This window comes from Balearica regulorum, chromosome 4 (genome assembly GCF_011004875.1).
Source record: "Balearica regulorum gibbericeps isolate bBalReg1 chromosome 4, bBalReg1.pri, whole genome shotgun sequence".
Lineage (NCBI taxonomy): Eukaryota > Metazoa > Chordata > Aves > Gruiformes > Gruidae > Balearica > Balearica regulorum.
In genome coordinates, this window is record NC_046187.1 from 17741779 (window position 1) to 17762763 (window position 20985).

Below are 20985 nucleotides of genomic sequence, written 5' to 3' on the forward strand. Positions count from 1 at the left end.
GGAGGAGACTCACGTTGGAGAAGGTCGTGAAGGACTGTCTCCCGTGAGAGGGACCCCACGCTGGAGCGGGGGAACAATGAGTCCTCCCCCTGAAGATGAAGAAGCGGCAGAAACACCGCGTGATGAACTGACCGTAACCCCCACTCCCCGTCCCCCTGTGCCGCTGGGGGGGGCGGAGGTTGAAGCCAGGAGTGAAGTTGAGCCCAGGAAGATGGGAGGGGTGGGGGGAGGTGTTTTTAAGATTTGGTTTTATTTCTCATTCCTCTACTCTGTTTTGCTTAGTAATAAATAAGATGAATTCCCTCTCTAAGTTCGGTCTGTTTTGCTCGTGATGATAATTAGAGAATGATCTCTCCCTGTCCTTATCTCGACCCGTAAGTTTTTTTTTTTTTTCATTGTACCTTTTCTCCCCTGTCTAATGAAAGAGGGGAGTGATAGAGCGGCTCTGGTGGGCACCTGGCCCTCAGCCAGGGTCAACCCACCACACTTGAAAATTAATTTCATCTTTAACTACAGTATTGAATACTCCACTCCTATGCAAGTCCTTTTCAGATATTCTAAAAGTACAGAACAAATGTCTGCTATCATCTGCATCGACACAAACAATTCTGCATCTTCTTTTCCTGTAGCCTAATACGGGTAGTTCGTGATTTTTGCCTTACAAACAGGAAAAAAGGTATCTGCATGACAAATCCTCTGAGGTTACAGGACCGTGAATCTGACATGGGGCTTGAGGATCTGAGTGTAAATACACTTTTGCCATCTGGCCTGAAGATTCTCGTCTGAAGGAGTTACTACTCCATCTCCTCTCCACTCCACCACGCACTTTACCTTTTAACTTTCTTGACTGAGCAATAATCTTACAGGGTTTAATCCATCAGCTAACTAGTAAATGCAGCTATTACTACAACTTTTTCAAAGCAATTCTGTGGGAGTATGCTCACACGCAAGGTTGAACTGAGGTGAAATATCACCTTCAGCCATCTGTTTTTCAAGGATCTTCAAATAAATTCCTTTCAGTCAAAAGAGTCAGTACATAAGTAATTCTGTCACAGGTTTTCATATAAATTCAGTTACTCAGCTTTCTAGAGTTAAGCCACAATGGGATCCTCAAATGCCAAGGCAGCACTCAATGAAAAACAATAAATAGCAAATCCAAAACCACTATCTCTAGGCAACATGCTCTTTGGCTTATTACCAAAGTCAGCCACAGAAGATAAAAAAAAATTGTGATTCAAGCTGGATCTCCAGATAGTCTCAGAGCGATCTGTACTTGTTCTCTTCCCCTCAACAGATATTAACGCTCGCTTTGCAAGGCTTCACATCTCTAAATAAGCCAAATAGTTGATGTTCAGCCTACTAACAGAATTCTCTCATCTCACTGAAATGTCTTAATATTTAGTGTCAGCGGCAAGACGTTAGACTGAAAGGAGCTCTGATGTTAACTAGTGCTGCAATGCAGAGGAGTTCATTTTGAGCTCCATATATAAAAGTGACAGTGGTCAACTGCCAAAGTGGACTAAGTGGTAGAGTGCACATCTCCTCCTCTAAAAATTTTGGTAAGACCGCACAATCATTCATGTATGAGTCTGCTCTAGCTGTACATCCAGAAGCCATGGAATAAAGCAGACAATAGATCAGTCCCCTGGATAATCCATGAGTGACCAGAGGGGAACTGATTAGCATTTACAGAAGAGCCAACAGCAGAAATCCATCACATTACACAGTGAAGTTGCTTCTGGAAGTGAAGAAGCAATATGACAAGAGACAGGGAATAACATAGATATTTCAAATCCTTAAAAAAACAAACTCAACACAAAACCAAAATAACACAACATCGGTCATGTCTGAACAACCATGTCCTTAAGCACCTTAGAGACTACACGTGCCCAACACCTTCCCATAGTGCTGATCCTAATCAAAAGTCTTTATTTTTCCTCCCAGAACTCAGAAGAAGAGTTGATTTCCCCAGTTCCATCCAGCCCTATATAGACTGGACATTGCCACAAGTATTCAGGATTTGCCAGAAAAATTAATCTCATCTTTTGGCTTTCAGAAGATCCCTCAACACTATATTGATGCAGTCCCACAATTAAGTGCATGATTGGAAAAGATTTCAAACTTGTAAGTTATTATTTTAATTCTCTGTGTGTGTGAAGAGGAGCCTTTAAGGTACCTGTTCTACTTATTTCTTGTGCAAGGTTAACAGCCCCCCCCCCCCAAAAAAATCAGTTCAGGTAATACATATCAGGTGATTATTTTGCTATGCACATTTTAGATAGCTTACACAGGTCAGTTCTGACTTATAACATATATGCATGCATACATATATTTGTACATGTATACATATTTATAACAAGAAAAAATGAAGTAGTAAAACTGACTTGTCCAAGTTCACGGGTGGAAGACAACTACAGAATCCTGTATTAGAGACAGATGTCAAGTTTTAAGTCTGCACATGACCTACAAAGCTATCATACCACCATGACAGGATATGAAGAACATGAAGACTTAAGTTTCACATCACTACTCATTGATGTTCTTGCTTGCTACTCACCAGCTGAGGGATCTAAACCATGGTAAATCATACGAGTGGTAGACTCTGTAACCTATAGTAATGATTTCGTGGTAACACTTCACTTGGATGCTTAAGACCTAAAATAAGAAAAATAAAAACTGTAAATATGCTGCAATTGCTTCTTAAAGACAGTAAGTAGTACTGCAACCTGCATTAAGGGGAGAAATTATTCTGAATTCAAATTCCACACAGAAAATAGACAGCTTTAAAGCAAGTCTGAGGAAAACTAAAGCTCCATTTAAGACCCCCCAAAAAAACCTCAAAACCACTAGGCACGCTGAAAAAAACCCACAATGGGCTAGCTGCAAGAATATGTTTGTGAAACAAGGGAAAGCTTCTGACATTTCTTCATTAAAACAGTTTGGCAGCAGCAGGTCACAAGTACTTCCTGTAAACCAGGCTCTTCTATTTCTTTTGACTAAGTTTTATCTTTATATTTAGTTTAAGAAATATTTTCTAGGCCCAATAGAAAAAACTAGCTGTGCAACACAACTTGGACACCCAGGTCTTCCACTTGCAAGTGTCTCATTAAGGGCAATTAGCATTGATGATTGGAAGCAAAGCTCGTCTAACCCAGGTCTGAATGTCACACCCTCCACAGCCTTCGTTTTGTTTTGCTGATCTCACTACTTCAGTACTTGCCCATGCAAGTTTGGCAGTACGTCCTGTCAGTCTTTGGGCTCCAAAGGACTCTGCCAGTTTTGTCTAATCCACAGTCACCAAGCAGATTGTCCTGCCCAGGTATCAAGTATTGCCAAACACAGGTCATCAGTAATCCCGTGCAGAGGCAGGAGTAAGAACCTACCCACACCGACTGCGCATGTCAGCATGCTAGGTTTTGCAGTATTCTCTTACCACCTGCATTCATGAATAAATTTTATCTTGCTCAATGTGTAAGCACAGATTAAAGCAGTCTTATACCACCTCAGTGAGTTAATTTTGAAGCTCCCCTATCTCATGCTCTTTCTTTTGTTTGGCCTGTGTTATGAAATTTAAATGCTATATGCAAGACCAACATTAAAGGATTGCACCTTACAGTGGAAAAGGACACTGGGGTCCAAAGGCATGGAAGTTTGTGCCTGTTACCTTAGTAGCAGGCAAACGTAAAACATGCCTCCCAACTTTTTAGAGCAGTCTCAGGACTCCAGACTTCACTGGATTACCCTTCCTACAAGTCTCTGGGCATTTTCAGTCTCAGTATTAAGATTTGGTTTTAGCACAACTCTTGTTTAAGTGTAAGTTATTTGATTTCAGTGAACTGAAGTAATTCATGAACAAAACTGTTTTTCCCCTCCATTTTTCTTTTTATGTATTCTCAAATGTCAACTTTATGAAGAGTTCATTATACTAGAAGACAGAGTTTTTGCTTTATGGTACAACAGAGGAAGACCTCTATTCTAATTCTATACTAACTTTAGTTATTTTTTGATAGCTTTGCCTATGATCGCAATCTCAGAGTATACCAAATCACACTGCAAATTGACTAGTTCCTTTTTGTTCATTCTCAACATTCTCAAATGTAACAGACAACTAAAGGAAGGATTGCAAAAAAAAAAAAATCTCTCTAAAATGACCTGCACTTCAAAGGGGCTTTTTTTGTTGTTTCTTCACACAGAAAAAAGAAAATCCTCGACCAATGAAATAATGAATTACTAGTTTGTTATGTCATTTACATAAAACCAGGAAATATAAACCATAATAATTCAGATGTAGAGACTGTAATGAAGACGATAACACTGGTGAAACAGCATTCCAGTCTCTCAAGAGAATACAGGAAAAAAGAGGAGAGTTTACGACCTTTGGAAGAAGGGGCAGGAAACTCAGGAGGACTACAAGGATGCTGAGAGGTTATGCAGGGAGGAAGTTAGAAGGGCCAAAGATCAACTAGAACTTAATCTGGCTACTGCCATAAAAGACAATAATAAATGTTTCTATAAATACATTAGCAACAAAAGGAGGGCTAAGGAGAATCTCCATCCTTTATTGGATGCAGTAAGAAACATAGTGACAAAGGATGAGGAAAAGGCCGAGGTACTTAATGCCTTCTTTGCCTCCGTCTTTAGCAGTAAGGCCATTTGTTTTCTGGGTACACAATCCCCTCAGCTTGAAGATGGAGACAGGGAGCAGAGTGAAGGCCCCATAATCCGAGGGGAAATGGTTAGCGACTGCTACACCACTTAGACACGCACAAGTGTACGGGGCTGGATGGGATCCACCCAAGGGTGCTGAGGGAGCTGGCAGAAGTGCTCACCAAGCCCCTTCCCATCATTCATCAGCAGCCCTGGCTAACCAGGGAGGTCCCAGTTGACTGCAGGTTAGCAAATGTGATGCCCATCCACAAAAAGGGCCAGAAGGAGTATCTGGGGAACTACAGCCTGACCTCAGTGCCGGGGAAGGTTATGGAACAGATCATCTTGAGTGACATCATGCAGCATGTGCAGGACAATGAGGTGATCAGACCCAGTCAGCATGAGTTCATGAAAGGCTGGTCCTGCTTGACTAACCTGATCTCCTTTTGTGACAAGGTGACGTGCTTAGTGGATGAGGGAAAGGCTGTTCATGTTGTCTACCTGGACATGTAGTAAAGCCTTTGACACCATTTCCCGCAGCATTCTCCTGGAGAAGCTGGTTGCTTGTGACTTGGAGGGGCATACTCTTCACTGGGTAAAAAACTGGCTAAATGTCTGGGCCCAAAGAGTTGTGGTGAATGGAGTTACATCCAGTTAGCGGCTGGTCACAAGGTGTGCTCCCCAGGGCTCAGTACTGGGGCCACTTCTGATTAATATCTTTACCAATGATCTGGATGAGGAGATCAAGTGAACCCTCAGTTAAATTTGCAGATGACACCAAGTTGATCTGCTTGAGGGTAGGAAGGCTCTGCAGAGGGATCTGGACAGGCTGGATCCATGGGCTGAGGCCAACTGTATGAGGTTCAACCAGGCTCAGTGCTGGGTCCTGCACTTGGGTCACAACAACCCAAGGCAATACTACAGGCTTGGGGAGCAGTGGCTGGAAAGCTGCCTGGAGGAAAAGGACATGGGGGTGTTGGTTGAGAGCCGGCTGAATATGAGCCAGCAGTGTGCCCAGGTGGCCAGGAAGGTCACCAGCATCCTGGCTTGTCTCAGAAATAGTGTGGCCAGCAGGACTAGGGAAGTGATCATCGCCCTGTACTCAGCACTGGTGAGGCTGCACCTCGAGTACTGTGTTCAGAGTCCCTCACTACAGGAAACACATTGAGGTGCTGGAGTGTGTCCAAAGAAGGGCAATGAAGCTGGTGAAGGGTCTAGAGCACAAGTCCTGTGAGGAGCGGCTGAGGGAACTGGGGTTGTTTAGCCTGGAGAAAAGGAGGCTGAGGGGAGACCTTATCGCTCTCTACAACTACCTGAAAGGAGGTTGTAGTGAGGTGGGTGTCCATCTCTTTTCCCAAGTAAGGAGCGATAGGATGACAAGAAACATCCTCAAGTTGTGCCCCTCCAAGGGGAGGTTTGTATTGGATATTAGGAAAAATTTCTTCACTGAAAGGGTTATCAATCATTGGAACAGGCTGCCCAGGGAAGTGGTTGAGTCACCATCCCTGGAGGGATTTAAAAGACATGTAGATGTGGCACTTAGGGACATGGTTTAGTGGTTGGTCTTGGCAATGCTATGTTAACGGTTGGACTTGATGATCTTAAGGGTCTTTTCCAAACTAAATGATTCTATGAATACACTCCAAAAGATGTTTCACAGGAGGCCATGAAAAAAGGAAAAGAACATTTTGACAGTTAAACAAACTTAGAGTCAAAAATCAAAGCAGTTACCCACAAGTACTAATTTCAGTATTTTGGAAGCTACATCCCTGTCTGTTACTTGCCATGACTGGGAAAGATAGTTAAACCATTATTCAATAATACCAGCAATAAAAAAAGATAGAAAGAAGCAGTAATGGTTGACTGGGTATGCAGGGTGTAGGAATATTATTATTATTTCACTTTGTGACTTAAAAATGCACTTTATCTCTGTACCTTGAAAAGGGATCTAGCTCCATTCTACAGATAAACCCAAGGCCACAAGGCAGCCCTGTAGAGAAGTAGGGAATTAATGGAACATGCCTGAGGAAAGCCTTTCAGCGCAGACCAGAGCTGCCTGCTTTTCTCAGCTGTAAAAATTAAACTCTTGTGTCTTCATTTTTTTTTATTTTTTTTTTTTTAATAAAACAAACCTCAAAGAATGTAACACTAGGTGATGGAAACTGGACAAGGAAATGGATGACAATAGTTTAGTAAACTTCAAGGCAACAATCATTCAACTTCTCAGAGTTACTCTAATTCCTACTTCAAAAAACCCCAAACTACAGTATATAAGTAGTCCTTAATCCACAAGGCCCTGTTTTGACTCTGTCCAGTGTTTTTCAAAAGTATTTACATTTGCACAAATAAGAGACAAATTGCTCTGAACTGCCTGTGCATTTTGCTTCCGATTGTCTTAGGCATGATGAACAAAGAGGTCAAGTAACACTTGCATGGCCGAATGTATTTAAACAAACTTACCAAAAGCATCAGCATAAATGATCCCATGTATATGATCAGAAAAAACATAGAAATCATAGCTAGAGTGAGAATTCCACGAATCCACCAATTTTTCCATCTATTAAAAAAGAAAAGAAGAATAAAAAGCAAGCAGTTATAAATGAAAATAAATGTCCCTTCCTTTGCTAACTAAAGTGTATTAGAAACAATGGGAGTTCCAGAAATTTTCATGCTTAATAAAGCACATAGCAAGAATCAGAGAATCAACCAACTGTCCAACTAAACAGGATACATAGTACAAGAAATAAAAGTTAGTCACCTTTCTTCTTCCCCCATTCTCCCCCCTCCCCAAACATCATTTGTAATTAAATGGATCAATTCTGCATTGAAGCTGCTGTGAAAATACATCAGAACCCTCAAAAAGCATCACATAATCACCAAGACTGATGCGGGCCCAGTCATGTAAAGCCTTGCATATGAAAAAAAGGCTGCCAGGTAAAAAGCGTATGAATCTTTGATGATTAACAGGCAAAAAAACCCCAAAAAACTTTCCATAGCAGCAAAGTAGCTATTTTGCCGGGTAGATGGTTATCTATTGAAAACAATCCTGTGCTCTTGTGAACACTGGAACGAGGACAGGAAAACATGTGACAATGAAGGGTGATGGGTTCAACTATCTGTACTCTTTCGCCTTTGTAGACCTTTGCAGCTGCTTGTGGCTAACTAAGGAAAGCAGAATAGAAAATCCTGTTACCATGAAATCATAGAATCATTTAGTTTGGAAAAGACCCTTAAGATCATCAAGTCCAACCGTTAACATAGCATTGCCAAGACCAACCACTAAACCATGTCCCTAAGTGCCACATCTACATGTCTTTTAAATCCCTCCAGGGATGGTGACTCAACCACTTCCCTGGGCAGCCTGTTCCAATGATTGATAACCCTTTCAGTGAAGAAATTTTTCCTAATATCCAATACAAACCTCCCCTTGGAGGGGCACAACTTGAGGATGTTTCTTGTCATCCTATCGCTCCTTACTTGGGAAAAGAGATGGACACCCACCTCACTACAACCTCCTTTCAGGTAGTTGTAGAGAGCGATAAGGTCTCCCCTCAGCCTCCTTTTCTCCAGGCTAAACAACCCCAGTTCCCTCAGCCGCTCCTCACAGGACTTGTGCTCTAGACCCTTCACCAGCTTCATTGCCCTTCTTTGGACACACTCCAGCACCTCAATGTGTTTCCTGTAGTGAGGGGCCCAAAACTGAACACAGGACTCCAGGTGCAGAATGCCTTCTTTGAAAAGAGTTCTTTTTTAAAAACAAACAAACAAACAATAAACACACAAACAAACAACTGGGAAGTCTTTGCTGGTTTGGTTCTGGTCTTTTGTAATTTCTAGAACAACCAAAATGTTATTTCCCCACACAGCCCCTACTCCCAACTTCCCTGCGCCCAAAGGCCAGTATCAGGAAAAACCAAGAATCCAGTGAATTTTAAAAAATAATTTTAAAAACCTCATCACATGCTCCACTGCCATCAAAATTTTTTGAGTTGTTAATGGTCTGTGTTTTATTGTTCATATTACTTTTCAGGAAGTTTTTCTCCTCTTTTTTCCTGTGTTTTTCCCCTCAAGAATTTTGCCTCTAAAATACACTGAACCAACTAATCACAAGTTACTGCTAAACACAAAAACACCTACTATAGCTTAAAGAAATTCTTTCTAATGTTTTACTTTTTATCAGTCTTGTGTTTCACAGCTGCATCAGGAGATACACCTGATTCAAGAGACACTGTTAGTTTTGCATCATACTCTAGTTTTAATGTAAACTTTAAAGATATTAATTTGATTTTCAAGGATGTTATTCATTGGCAGGGTAACGGCAGCTAAAGGCACTAATTGGATTTGCCTTAAGTATCAGAACAAAGGCACAACAGGCTTTATCGCAACAGATGCTTTATGTTCCTCTATGGCGTGGGCTATAGAGTAGCAGCTTGCTCCTAGTGACACATCTATAGCCAGCACGACTCTCGTAGAACAATTCAACTGCCCTTAGGAATAATGTTAAAATATCACATAGTATCTTGAGGGTGTTGACAAGCGCAGCACTGGAAAGACAGCTTCAGTAAGACAACAAGTTCCAGAATCCAGGAAGCAACTTGACAAGTTTGTTGTATCCTAACTCTCCACTGGAAATTTACAGATGCTATATCCTCTAAAGGCTAAATACAAAGAGAAAAAATATTTCTGAGAGTTACAATGCAACTCTCTCATGTTACTCATTATGACAACAGCTCTGGTGGAACTGCTAGTTACTAAACTAGCAGGTAATTTTGAATCTAGCATTCATGAAGCACCAAGAATTTAATTTTGCACTCAAAGCACCTTTGTGCAAACACTCCAATAAACAATTTCAAGCATGTGAAACAGGAAAGGTTTCACCTGTGCCTCTTAGTTGCAGGTTTTGAGGTATCACGATGCAAGTGCCCTTTGGAACAAGTATGATTTGGAGACCTAAGACTTCCGCAACATTTAACATGGTAAAAGAACTCTGAAAGTGACAGGAACTAGACAGTCCTTGCAGTGTGATGGCAGTAGAGAATATCACGTTCTGCTCACAGTTTCTGCAGTTTAGAAACATGCTTTTTGAAACCTGAGAACAACACGTTTGTTTATATCTCCCAGACATCACAACAGAAACAGACAACAGATTAGAAAAGGAGCAAGTCAAACTGTAGTTTCACACTGCTGTTGGAGATACCTACTGGAGATCAGGTTTTTTACAAGCACTTGGAAGTTTTTAATGGCAGTCTGGATTGGAGGTCCTTCTCACTCTTGCAAGACCTAAGTTGCATCTAAAATACACAGTGTATATTGCTTGGTTTGTTATGCTGAGCATAAGGTATATATGATACACACATTGATTTTACTAGGTAGTTTTTGGTATCTGATCTATCACACACCTAAATGCTCCTTCACTGTGTTAGTGAAAAAATGTAATGTGAATTGTCACCTCTAAAAGAGTTTAACTGATCAAGTATTGTAAAGGGACTATATAAAAAATTATACTAGGAACTTTATTCGTTGGCCTCCATGAATACGCAGGTCCTCACGATCATCTATCTATCCACATACGCTCCCCCTGCATTCGCTAACCCTTAAGCTGCTGTGAACAGGGGTTGGAGACAGAAACTTAGGTTTGAAAAAGAGACAGCAGGAAAAAAAAAATTAAACACTGCTTTGAAAAGTATGAAAAGAAAAGCTATGTTGTATTTAACTGTAAAGAAAAAATATTTAGAAGTGGAAATGCTGTCACAAAAAGCTAGCAAAGCTCACCCAGAGAATTTACACTTCTTTCCTTTTCATTTACACACAAATACTACCCCTCCTTAATCTTGGATGTAAAAAATCAGTTTACTATAACCCCCAGAAACAGTTATTCTGGATATCAAACCCAATGACTGTTCTTTAGCACATTTTATCGCAATGCTCGGACTAAGCAATGGCAAATGTTTACGTAAACTGTAGCCAAACATTGCAGCAGTCTACTTAGAAACACATGCAATGGGCAATCTTCAAGTATGTGCAAAAAATATACTGAAGGGATTATCAAAGCATAAATAAATCATTATATCCAGTAAAAAATTATTCTTGAATTTTCATGTGTATCATATGGAATTTAAAACTGCAGTACAATCTGTAAGAATTAAAACTGCAACATAATTTGTAAGAATTTTAGCCAGCAACTATTAAATTTGAAAGCTGTTTGTTTTACTATACCTGGCAGACAAGCCTGACAAAGCCCTTTTGAGGATTTCTGGAGTGCTATCTGTTGGTGGAGGAATATCAGGAACATCTGAATCACTTCTAAGATCCAACTCACCAAGTCTTTCTTCCAAATCCACTTCCTATGACAAAAAAAAAAAAAAGAGAGAGAGAAAGAGAAAGAAAATCAAAACAACATGCAAGATTATTAGTTATGTTAGAATACAGTATTCAGAGTCATAAACATTACTTTAGGAACCAATTATGTCTACATTACCTTCTAAAAAGGTACTAGTGAAACTGTAGATGTTGTAAGAGACAAATGTATCTTGATAAAAGTTTATAGGAAGGCCAGTACTCAGATGTTGTGACATTACCTGCTGTGCTCAAGAAACTTCACATTCTAGGCACTTTTTCAACCCACATACATAAGCATGAGAATATATGTTTCCAGAAATACTACAGCTGACATAGAACACAGGAGTTTAACAGAAATCCCCAACCCCCTAATACATTCCCTTACCTACATCTCAAAGTAACCTTTTATGGAATGAGGAGCAGGGTCTTCTGGTGGTTTAATGTCACATTAAGAAAAAAAAAAGGAAATGGAACGAATGAAAAAAACAGTCCCTTTGTACAATGAAAAGAGGTTGCTGGCACAGTCTCATACACACATACAGTAGGACTCCAACCCTCCAACTTGAAAAGAATGGTCCAAAAACAAACTGTGAAGTGACCAAGTGTCCTGTGGACACAGTATTACTCAGAATAATTTATTGTATGACTCCAACGCTCCAGCTGTTTCTTCAGTATTCACTAACGATCACTCAGGAAGACATCATCTAGACAGACTGTGCGTCTAACCCAAATGCAAAATAGGCAGTACATATTTTGGTGACAATGTACAAATTGTCTCCAATGGCCAAAGTAGACCATCAAGACTATTTTTCCCCTCAGTTAAAGCCCACACTAAAGGTGCTGATGAATTACTTCACTCGTTCTAATGTTACAAACACCACAACTCTGGGGAGTCAGAAGGCTGCACTCGGGTCTGGCACAGCAGTAAGGCAGAGAGCTGTCTCTAGCTCAGTGTCTGGCTCTCTTGAGATCTGAACTTCCTGACTTGCCTCACCTCCTTACAATCCCAAACAGCTTCCAGCTTGCCCTGCTGCCTCAGGTTCATCAGATCTTAACAGCTCTGGGAACTGTGAAGTAACCGTGCTTGAAACTTTTTTCATCACTGCTATACTGCTATTTCTCAGAGTCTCTCTCTCCCTCCCACTTTCTCATTGCTGAACTTGGTTCTTCCTCCTTAATCTATTTCCATGAGCGTGACTGCTTTTCTTTCTTACTTTTCCTTAATAACATTATTTTCTTCCCTTGTTCTGAGTATTTTTAGCAGTTTGGAAGACAGCAAAGATATATCCTCCTTCTCACCCCCCCCCCATAAGACACCACAGAATTAAGGCAGCCTTCAATCCCAGCCATCGCATGGTTACCTTGCTTATAGACTCTCGCCTTTTCCTCTCAATCCCTTGGCCTTTCCCAGGAATTTACACTTCAGTGTAACCACTGCCTCAGTGACTGACCTCTGTAAACAACACAGGTGGAAAAGAGAAGGCTTTTCAAAGCCAAGGACTAAGCCTATCCCCAGAGGCTGCGCAGCAGCGGCTGTGGGAGGGGCTGGGGTCCGGCCCCGGCCCCCGGGCGGCGGGGAGCTGACCAGGGTGCTGCAGCGGGCTCTCACCTCCGACCCTACCCAGGCCCCGGTCACCGTCCACGGAGCTCTCTGCAGGGACGCTAGTCCGAAGGAAAAACACTGTCCTTTTCACTTTTAATTTGTTTTTATCTTTTTAGAAACCGAGACCGTGAGGTGGCACTACACACATGCACAAGGGAAACAGGTAACAACAGGAAGAGTAATTCTCTTTTTTAACGTATTAGACCTGTGTTTTTCTCATTCACTTTATGTACCACACATAGGTCCAAGATTAAATTCTTGAATGGATTTTACATCATTTACTTCTTTGAAAAACATGATCAATGCTTTTCCTATTCCTTGGAACCCCACAGTTGAATAATAATTCTAGACAATGTCTGTCTAATAAATACAAGTAAAAAGAGAAAATACTGTAACCGTGGTCCAGACTTCCAAAAGTCTATAGAACACCTGAAAAGTACACAAATAAGTAAAAAAAAATTACTGTGATTGCAACCTTGTTATTCAGAGATGTTTCTCATAGTGCTGTACCATAGCTTAGGAAAACAACTATAGATGTGACTGGAGGGATCACAGGACTTTCCCGAAGCCATGTTCCAACTACTGTGACTTGCACTGGAGTGCAAGCTATCTGTACAGTTCTAGAAGACACTACTCACTGTGCAGATGACGGGCAGTAATCCTGGTCCTAAAACCACGACTTAGTGTCTTTAATATTAATCCCTGCTTGCACATGGCAGAGATGTTCTCTCTTTTAAGCACTCACAACTAAGAATACTCCTAAACTTTTTTGTTCCGTTTTTGGGCTTGTGGCACTGCATAAAATGTTTCCATACTCAACTGGTGTTCAAACATTAAAAAAATAAAATTAAAAATTCATATTTAGTTTTATCCCTCTGATATTTAACACACAACACTTATGCACCTTGTTAGAAGCAATGTTTTAGATTTGCTATTTCTAACATCTGAATTCACATGTGCATGGCATTTTTCAGAGTATCTGAACACCTTGAAGAATGAATCTATTTATCCAATGTGTTTTTCTGTAGCTCGTGGTTCATACTGCCATTACTGGGAGCTTGGCTGGTGCAACCTCCAAGTTGCAGAGAACCTGGTGCAGTTGGTCATTTTTTAGGTTTACATTGCTACGATAACCAGTGTGAGACAAACCCCCAACTATCTTCAACTTCCCTTCATAACATACCTCAGAAATGACCTTGAATACTTTATTTTCCACTTAATTGCTATAATGGCCACAACCATTTCCTGAATAAGGCATTTAATTTGCAAAGTCAGAAGCCAAAAAGGAAATTGTTCACTAAAAGCTAGTTAATTGTCTTGTGCATCATGAAGTGCTTAGAGAACCCCATCACTGGGGGACAAGTCTTTCTTGCTAATTGTTTTCTTAATTATTTTACATGATTGATTATAAACATTCCAGTTTATAGCCATGAATAACAACATGATTGATTATAAACATGATTGATTATAAACATTCCAGTTTATAGCCATGAATAACAGCAATCATTATGGAAGGAAACACTAAGTTAATCACTATCAAAGCCCACAAAAAAAAAAAAAAAAAAAAAAAAATCAAGAGTCTTGCTACTTCAGCTTGACCTTGTAGAAGCAGTTTTGGAGTTCAGTATAAAATCAAGCAGCCCTTCTTTCTCCTGGTCTTCAGGTCTGGGATTCGACCAAGCTGAACACACAGTAACAACAAGGACCCACGAGGGATAACTGAAATGCCATGGGTTTCATACCATGAGCAGGTATCTACAAGATTTTCAAAGCTTAACTGAAAACAACAGAAGTTGGACTGTCCCAAGTGACTAAGACACCTTTCATCCCCAATTCCAAATTGTATGTTTTATCTGAGGTGTTTTCATTTTTTTTTCCAGAGTTCTCAAACTGCAGGTGACAGAGTCTTTTACATGCAGAACATGTGCCACTCCCATCTCCTTGATTCACATCCCAAGTGTCTGCAACAGATACATGTTGCAATGACATTGTTGCCTTGCTTCTCTTCATTTGAACACACACGTTCCTTCAAAAGAACCCATCTGATCAGCTCATAGAATGCAAGTCCAACAAGGCTGAGATGACGCAGGCTTAACAAGTACAGGGAAGAAGGCAAACATGACAGTTTTTCACACACTACAAACAGCTCGGTGCATGATAAATACACCCATCTGGCACACTATGATGCTCATTGTTTTTTGTCATTTCCAAAGTACCCCGAGACAAAGGTTTGTTTAGTTGTAGGGTTTTGTTTTGTTTTAATTTTGGTGTTATAAAAACAAGACTTTCATCCTTAAGCTAAGTCTCCTGTACAAGACCACAAATACTTGGCCATGCAAAGGAGGAACTCAGTCAAGAGCCTGAACCTCCCTAACAGGAGTTCAAAACATGTGACATCTTGCCACAAATTAAGCTTCTATGTGGATTTCTGGCTACTTCGCAACAGCTACCAGAATACAGCCATGTGTCATGCAGAAAAAAAAACCCAACACGTCAACCTTTCATCATCTAAAAGGGCATACGCATCCGAATTGCTGTTCTGTACCATGCACCCTCCACTACAATTAACACGTGCCGAGTGAACCACACAAGAATTATTCTAGTTACAAAAGCACTTGCAATGTTTTGTGTTTTTTTCCAGGACACAATATAAGGAACTCCAAAGTTTTTCTTGGGGAATGCAGCACCTACATGAAGAGCAACTGAGAAAATGAAGACAGCTTACGTGAAAAAAGTTAGCAAGCAAAAGAATTTAATTATGTCATTTTATCTGTGTGTTACTTTAAGTAAGTTTTCTCCTCCTGATCTTTCTGCAATCTCTCTCACAAGTTTTACAATGAAGTCCATACTTCAGTTAGACCACATTGCAGCATTGTCCTGGTTTCAGGTGGGATTGAGTTAATTTTCTTCCTCGTAGCAGGTATGGTGCTGTGGTTTAGATTTAGGATGAGAATAATGTTGATAACACACTGATGTTTTGGTCGTTGCTAGGCCATGTTTACACTAAGTCAAGGACTTTTCAGTTTCTCATACTGCCGCACCAGTAAGGAGGCTAAGGGTGCACAAGAAGCTGGGAGGGGACACGGCCAGGGCAAACTGGCCAAAGGGATATTCCATACCATATGCTGTCACGCTCAGCATATAACTAGGGGAGCTAGCTGGGGATTTAGTCCGCAGCTCAGGAACTAGCTGGGAATCAGTGGTCTGCGGGTGGTGAGCAATTGTGCTGTGCATCACTTGTTTGTATATTCTATTATTACCTTCCTTTTCTGTCATATTAAACTGTCTTTATCTCAACCCATGAGTTTTACCTTTTTTTTCCCCGATTCTCTTCCCCCATCCCACTGGTGTGGGGGAGTGAGCGAAAGACTGTGTGTCTGCCTGCCAGGTTAAACCACAACAAGCATATTTAATTAGATGTACCTTGATACCTTCCTCTGACATCAAGATATCAAAGTGTCGGAAGATCCTGAATAATGAAACTGTTTTTTCCGAACTGTTAAAGCCTGACATATGCAGAAACACAAGCAAGAGAGCTGCACACACTGAATCGAAGACTGAAGCCTACAGAGCCTTTACTATCTGCATTAGTACTAACTCACTACCACTTCCAACAAAAGAGAGGTTTGGCAATAGTCAGCTCTTATTATTATTACCACACTTGTAGCAGACAGCATAGAGGTCAGACTTCTCTGTGAAAATTAAACAGATCCATTTTCTGAATATTCCAAAAGACGTAAGTCAAGTGCAGTAACTAAGTGATCCACAACAGACTCCATTGTTCAACCATAACCCATACTGCCATCAGGAATTTCATTTGTCTCCAAGCATGTTTGGGAGGGTTTGGGCATCAAACCCAGCTTCACAGATCTGAGCAACTTATCTAGCAATTGATTCCCTAGAAGGGCTGTCTCATGGAACAGAAACAGCTTTTTCAATACCGTAGAAAAAACAGTGGTCAGTGATTCCGGGCTTGTTTTAGTTACAAATAATTAACAATGACCCTAGGCAAACAAGTACTTGTTCCCACGACCAGCAATGCAACATGATTCCATTACACCCCCCTCCCCGTCCTACTCCAACAATTCCGCACACAAAGAAGAATAATTGTGATTACTTCCAGGATACACTAATTTTTTTTAGGCATTTGAAAGCATTGTCACTTGCTTCTTAGTAAAGAATGCAAACAACTGGAATTTTTAAAGAAGCATGAACACACACAAATCAGTCTGTAAAACTTTAACTGACTTATACGTATTAAGCATTTGAATGCCAAAATGTTCCTCTTGCTCTCACGGGCCACAGAATATTTTTGAAGGCACTTTGACAAGATGTTGTTAGGAAAAGAGCATCCAGGGCAAGCAGCAGCAAATAAGAAAGGGACAACTGAAAAATCACTCCTGCATGCCACAGGACAACGTAAAGAAACAATAAATTTGTGAAATTGCAACCCCCTGCAGGGCAAAGGCATCTTCACACTGTAAAAAGTCATCAGCTCAACAAGCTAGCGAGTAAGTGAAGACACCAAGACTTGCAGAGCTTGGGAACTTCAGGAAGAAGCTTCACAAAGGGCATACCATATTCCTTCATACAAAACCAAGAAAGTTAACTTTTATTCGAAATGATATGGACATAGAAATGGCTACCAGTTGTTTCCAGTCAGTGGAAAAAAAAAAAAAAAATCCATGCAAATGAGAAAAAAAACCCCCCAGCTTCGCTTAAATTCAGTAGAAAATTAGCATCTATGGACATAGTAAGCGTAACATGAAAACTGTCAGGTTACATACTGAAAATGGGACTAAAAGTATAAAAGATAAAACCGTCCAGACATATTTAGTGTTCATGGAGTTCTTCAGCAAACACAGAGCGCTTCTCTACTTTGGCAAACAAGGTGCTTTAAAGCATGTCATCTTTACATATCTGGAAGTCTGAATTAATTGGGTCAACAAGAGCAGAAGCAGCACAAAGCAGTTACCGTATGAAAGGAAACAACCAAGTTTTCTCCTTCATTACAAGTGAGGAAGAGGGTGATGTTTTTGAGCTGCATACTAGTAAGCAGTGGAAACCCACTGCATCATGACCATCTGATGGTTTGGTTTAGGTTGGAAGGGACCTTAAAGATCATCTAGCAATCCTGACTAGTTATGAACAAAACAACAAGTTGTGGGTTGAAACACACAATTACCACGCCGAATAGTTCATCTCAGAATAGCCAAAGGACAATAAGCTACCCCTTGTTGTAAAGGTCAGCCAAGAGGTAGAGGAGAAAGATAACCATCTAAGAAAGCGTATAATGTGGCATCTGTGAATCCACGTGACCAGATGCTTCCCATCAAGTCACCTACAGCAGACTTTACCTGTGTGATCGTATTCACAACAGAGACCCAAACTGTGACCCACCAGTAGAAAACTCAGCATGAAATGCTGGTTTATCTTTACAGTTACCAATGGCACTAAAGACAGCTTAATATGTAAAAATCAATTCTTAATGGCACTTGTGAGCCACGGCAAGAATCACTGGTGCTGTGCACATTGCAGGTAGTTTGAACAACTCTAACGGGAACAAGGAGGGTCCCTCAAATAATCCATCATAAAGTCTTCTGTGCAGTGGAAAGGGCTTTCCATATCTAACAGTTAAGCAGTCATCACAAACGTACGCATGTTGAAATTCACCTCCTGTAACCAACATCCTAGCTGCATACACAGCAGCAGAATCCTTTCTGGTCAACATCATCTGAAACTGGATGAAACACTAAACTGTCCAGCAGCTAAAGTAAAAGCGCAGTAGACAAGAATAGCATTTTCATCTCTGGAAATCATGCAAGTAAACCAAGAATAATATCAGCAAGTTTTAGGTGCATCCTTTTGAGGTCCAGAGAGTAGAGGCTTTGAATGGGAAGAATTCTTTGAAGACAGCTCACTGCGCACCTCAGAAATGAGCTTAGCCTACAAAACAAAGCAAACCTGAACAACTCCACAGAAAAACAGCTTTCTGAGCACACTGCTACAATAAATCACACCTAAAAGTTAATTCTCATCTACAGAGAAATACTCTCTGCACAGCCATAGTCTAAACGTTACCTTAATTGACCACAGCCCTCAATGCAGCACAGTACTGCACATTTTCAAGTTCATTGGCTTTAAGTTCACGCAACCAAAGCACAGAATAAAACCTGACTATTGAGTTTCACTTTCCAATTCCTTGCCACAACACCTAAGGCAGACTGCACACCCTGCAACTTCAACATCCATGCAGGTTTCCATAGTCACTGATTTGGAAGCCCTCCACCACGTATTGCGAACTCCATTTAGCAATCAGAAAGCTTTTTTTTTTTTTTCTAAATTCCAGTTACCCAAATGAGAACATCTCTTTCATTTTATTCAGACAATTAACAACCGTGACGTGCTTAGCCTTTGCAGAGATAAGCCTTAACTCCACAGCAAACAAAAGAACAGCACTGTGGCTGTTTTGCCACTATAATGAACCTGATGCATAGACTTAGTATTTCCAAAACCTCTTGCCTTAGCAGAAATATACTGTAAGTCCTTTCTGGGCCAGAGGTGAATGCCTATCACTTAAAAGGCCATAAAGCAGAAACAGTTGCTGGGGAAATGCTGACAAAGCCTTTACCAGGAGCAGATCACCATCCCGTGCTTGCTTCCGCGCTGCCACACTGGCCCAACCACGCTGAAGAGCGCTTTTTGCCTGGCCCAGCTACTTCGGCAAGGGCTGAACTACAACACGCAGCCTGACAGGTCAGCGGCGTTGAGCTTTGGCTGCGGGCCCGGAGAGAAACCAGGGGAGAAAGGGATGCCAGTGGGGCAGGACACGCGTGGGCCCCTAACCCCCGCGCACCGGCCGCTGAGGCGACTTGGCACGTCCCCCTCTCCCTGCTCCCGCCACGGAGAATGAACGGCAGCGTTACGGCACGGGGAGGGGCCGCGGAGGATTTCTTCCCGAGGCAGGGGGCGCACCGTGGCGCCCCACGCGCGTCGCAGCCAGGGCCCGGCGAGCCGTGGGGGGAAGCAGCGCCGCTTCCCGGCCCCCGCCCCCCCTCACCCCCACACCTGCCCCAACGGCCGCCAACGGCCCCCGGCCGCGCGCCCTCACCTTGTCGCTACCCGCCTCCGCCGACTCCGACTCCTCCTCCTCCTCCTCCTCCTCGGCGGCCGCCCTCCGCCGCCGCCGCCGTACCGACATCGCGCCGCGGGAGCCCAACTCCCACCCGGCGGCGAGCGGGCGCATGCGGGACCGGGCCGATCGGGACGGGGAGGGCGCGGAGGCCGCGCCGCGGAGCCCGGCCGCCGCCTCCGCCTCCTCCTCCTTCTCCTTTGAGGAGCCTGGCGCTCTATCCCCCCGGGGAGAAGGGCGCTTTCGCTGCGGACGCTGCCACCACGGCTCGGGGGCGCGGCCGGACCCCACCGGCCCGGGAGCGGAGAAGCGCCCGCGTCCCCGCGGCGACGGCTGGGGCGGAGAGGGCGGGGCGGTGTCGCCCAGGTGCGCCCGGCGCTCCGCCCCCGACACTGGCCCCGCCCCCGGCCGGCGCAGGGGGCGGGGTGGGGCGGGGCGCGCCCGACGGCGGGTAGCGGGCGGGGGCAGTGACCGGCCCGGCCTGGCCCGGCCCAGCCGGCGGTTCTCCCGGCCCGGTTCCCGCCCGCGGCGGTGCTTCCCGTCGGCCAGTGGCCGGATGGCTGGTACGGTGGGCACCCACAAGCGCGGCGCACGCCCGGGCAGCCCACCCGCTGGCGTGCCCCCTCCCGTGCCTCCCCGCAAACCCCCGCAACACGGGCGTGGATCTCATGGTTGTTCTCTCCTGGGTGTCAGAATGGGCCCGGCATGCTGCGTGCCTGCAGTCCGTCGGTGAAAGCCCCAGGGAGACGGAGGCAGGCGTCTCCACGCAGCCTTGGTACCAGCCCTGTGCGGACACCCGTGGAGACTGCCGCTGCGGCCCACATGGGCGTCGCTGGTTGTCTGTGGAGTGCCTTGCTTTCCTCTGGCATACCCGTGCCTGTCTGTCCATTTAAAAACACAGGTTCGGTGCCCGGCCCGTTCCTGCCCCACCATGCCACATGCCCCACCAAGCATGGCGACACCGGCCTGCACAGCAATGCTACACACCTGCCTAAGAGTTCACAATCAAGAAAAATGCAAGGGCAGTTACACATGCTCTGGAACAGATCCACGTTGCCAGCTCCAACTTGCTCCAAAATAGCCACCGTTTGCTAGACAGGCCACCCCAGGAGCTGTGCAGAGGGTGGGTGTGAAAGGCACACAATGGACAGGCACTCTTCACTGGAGCTGCACCTGTGCGGGAGACATTGGGGGCAGGCCCGGGTACGCAGCAAAGCGGGACAAGCAGACCCTGCTGAACACCGCGACCTCACCAGCTGTCTGG

General features: G+C 43.2%; 1 protein-coding gene across 1 annotated transcript in view; it reads right to left on the reverse strand.

Moving 5' to 3' along the window:
• Nucleotides 1-20103, reverse strand: part of CDS1 (CDP-diacylglycerol synthase 1) — a 38652-nt gene extending 18549 nt beyond the window's left edge. The window contains exons 1-4 of the mRNA XM_075751290.1: nt 19701-20103; nt 10864-10991; nt 7108-7204; nt 2558-2655 (exon numbers count right to left, since the gene is read on the reverse strand). Of these exons, the coding sequence (XP_075607405.1) occupies nt 2558-2655; nt 7108-7204; nt 10864-10991; nt 19701-19835 (458 nt within the window). The 5' untranslated portion in view covers nt 19836-20103. The remainder of the gene's footprint in view (nt 1-2557; nt 2656-7107; nt 7205-10863; nt 10992-19700) is intronic.
• Between the last annotated feature and the right edge of the window lie 882 nt (nt 20104-20985).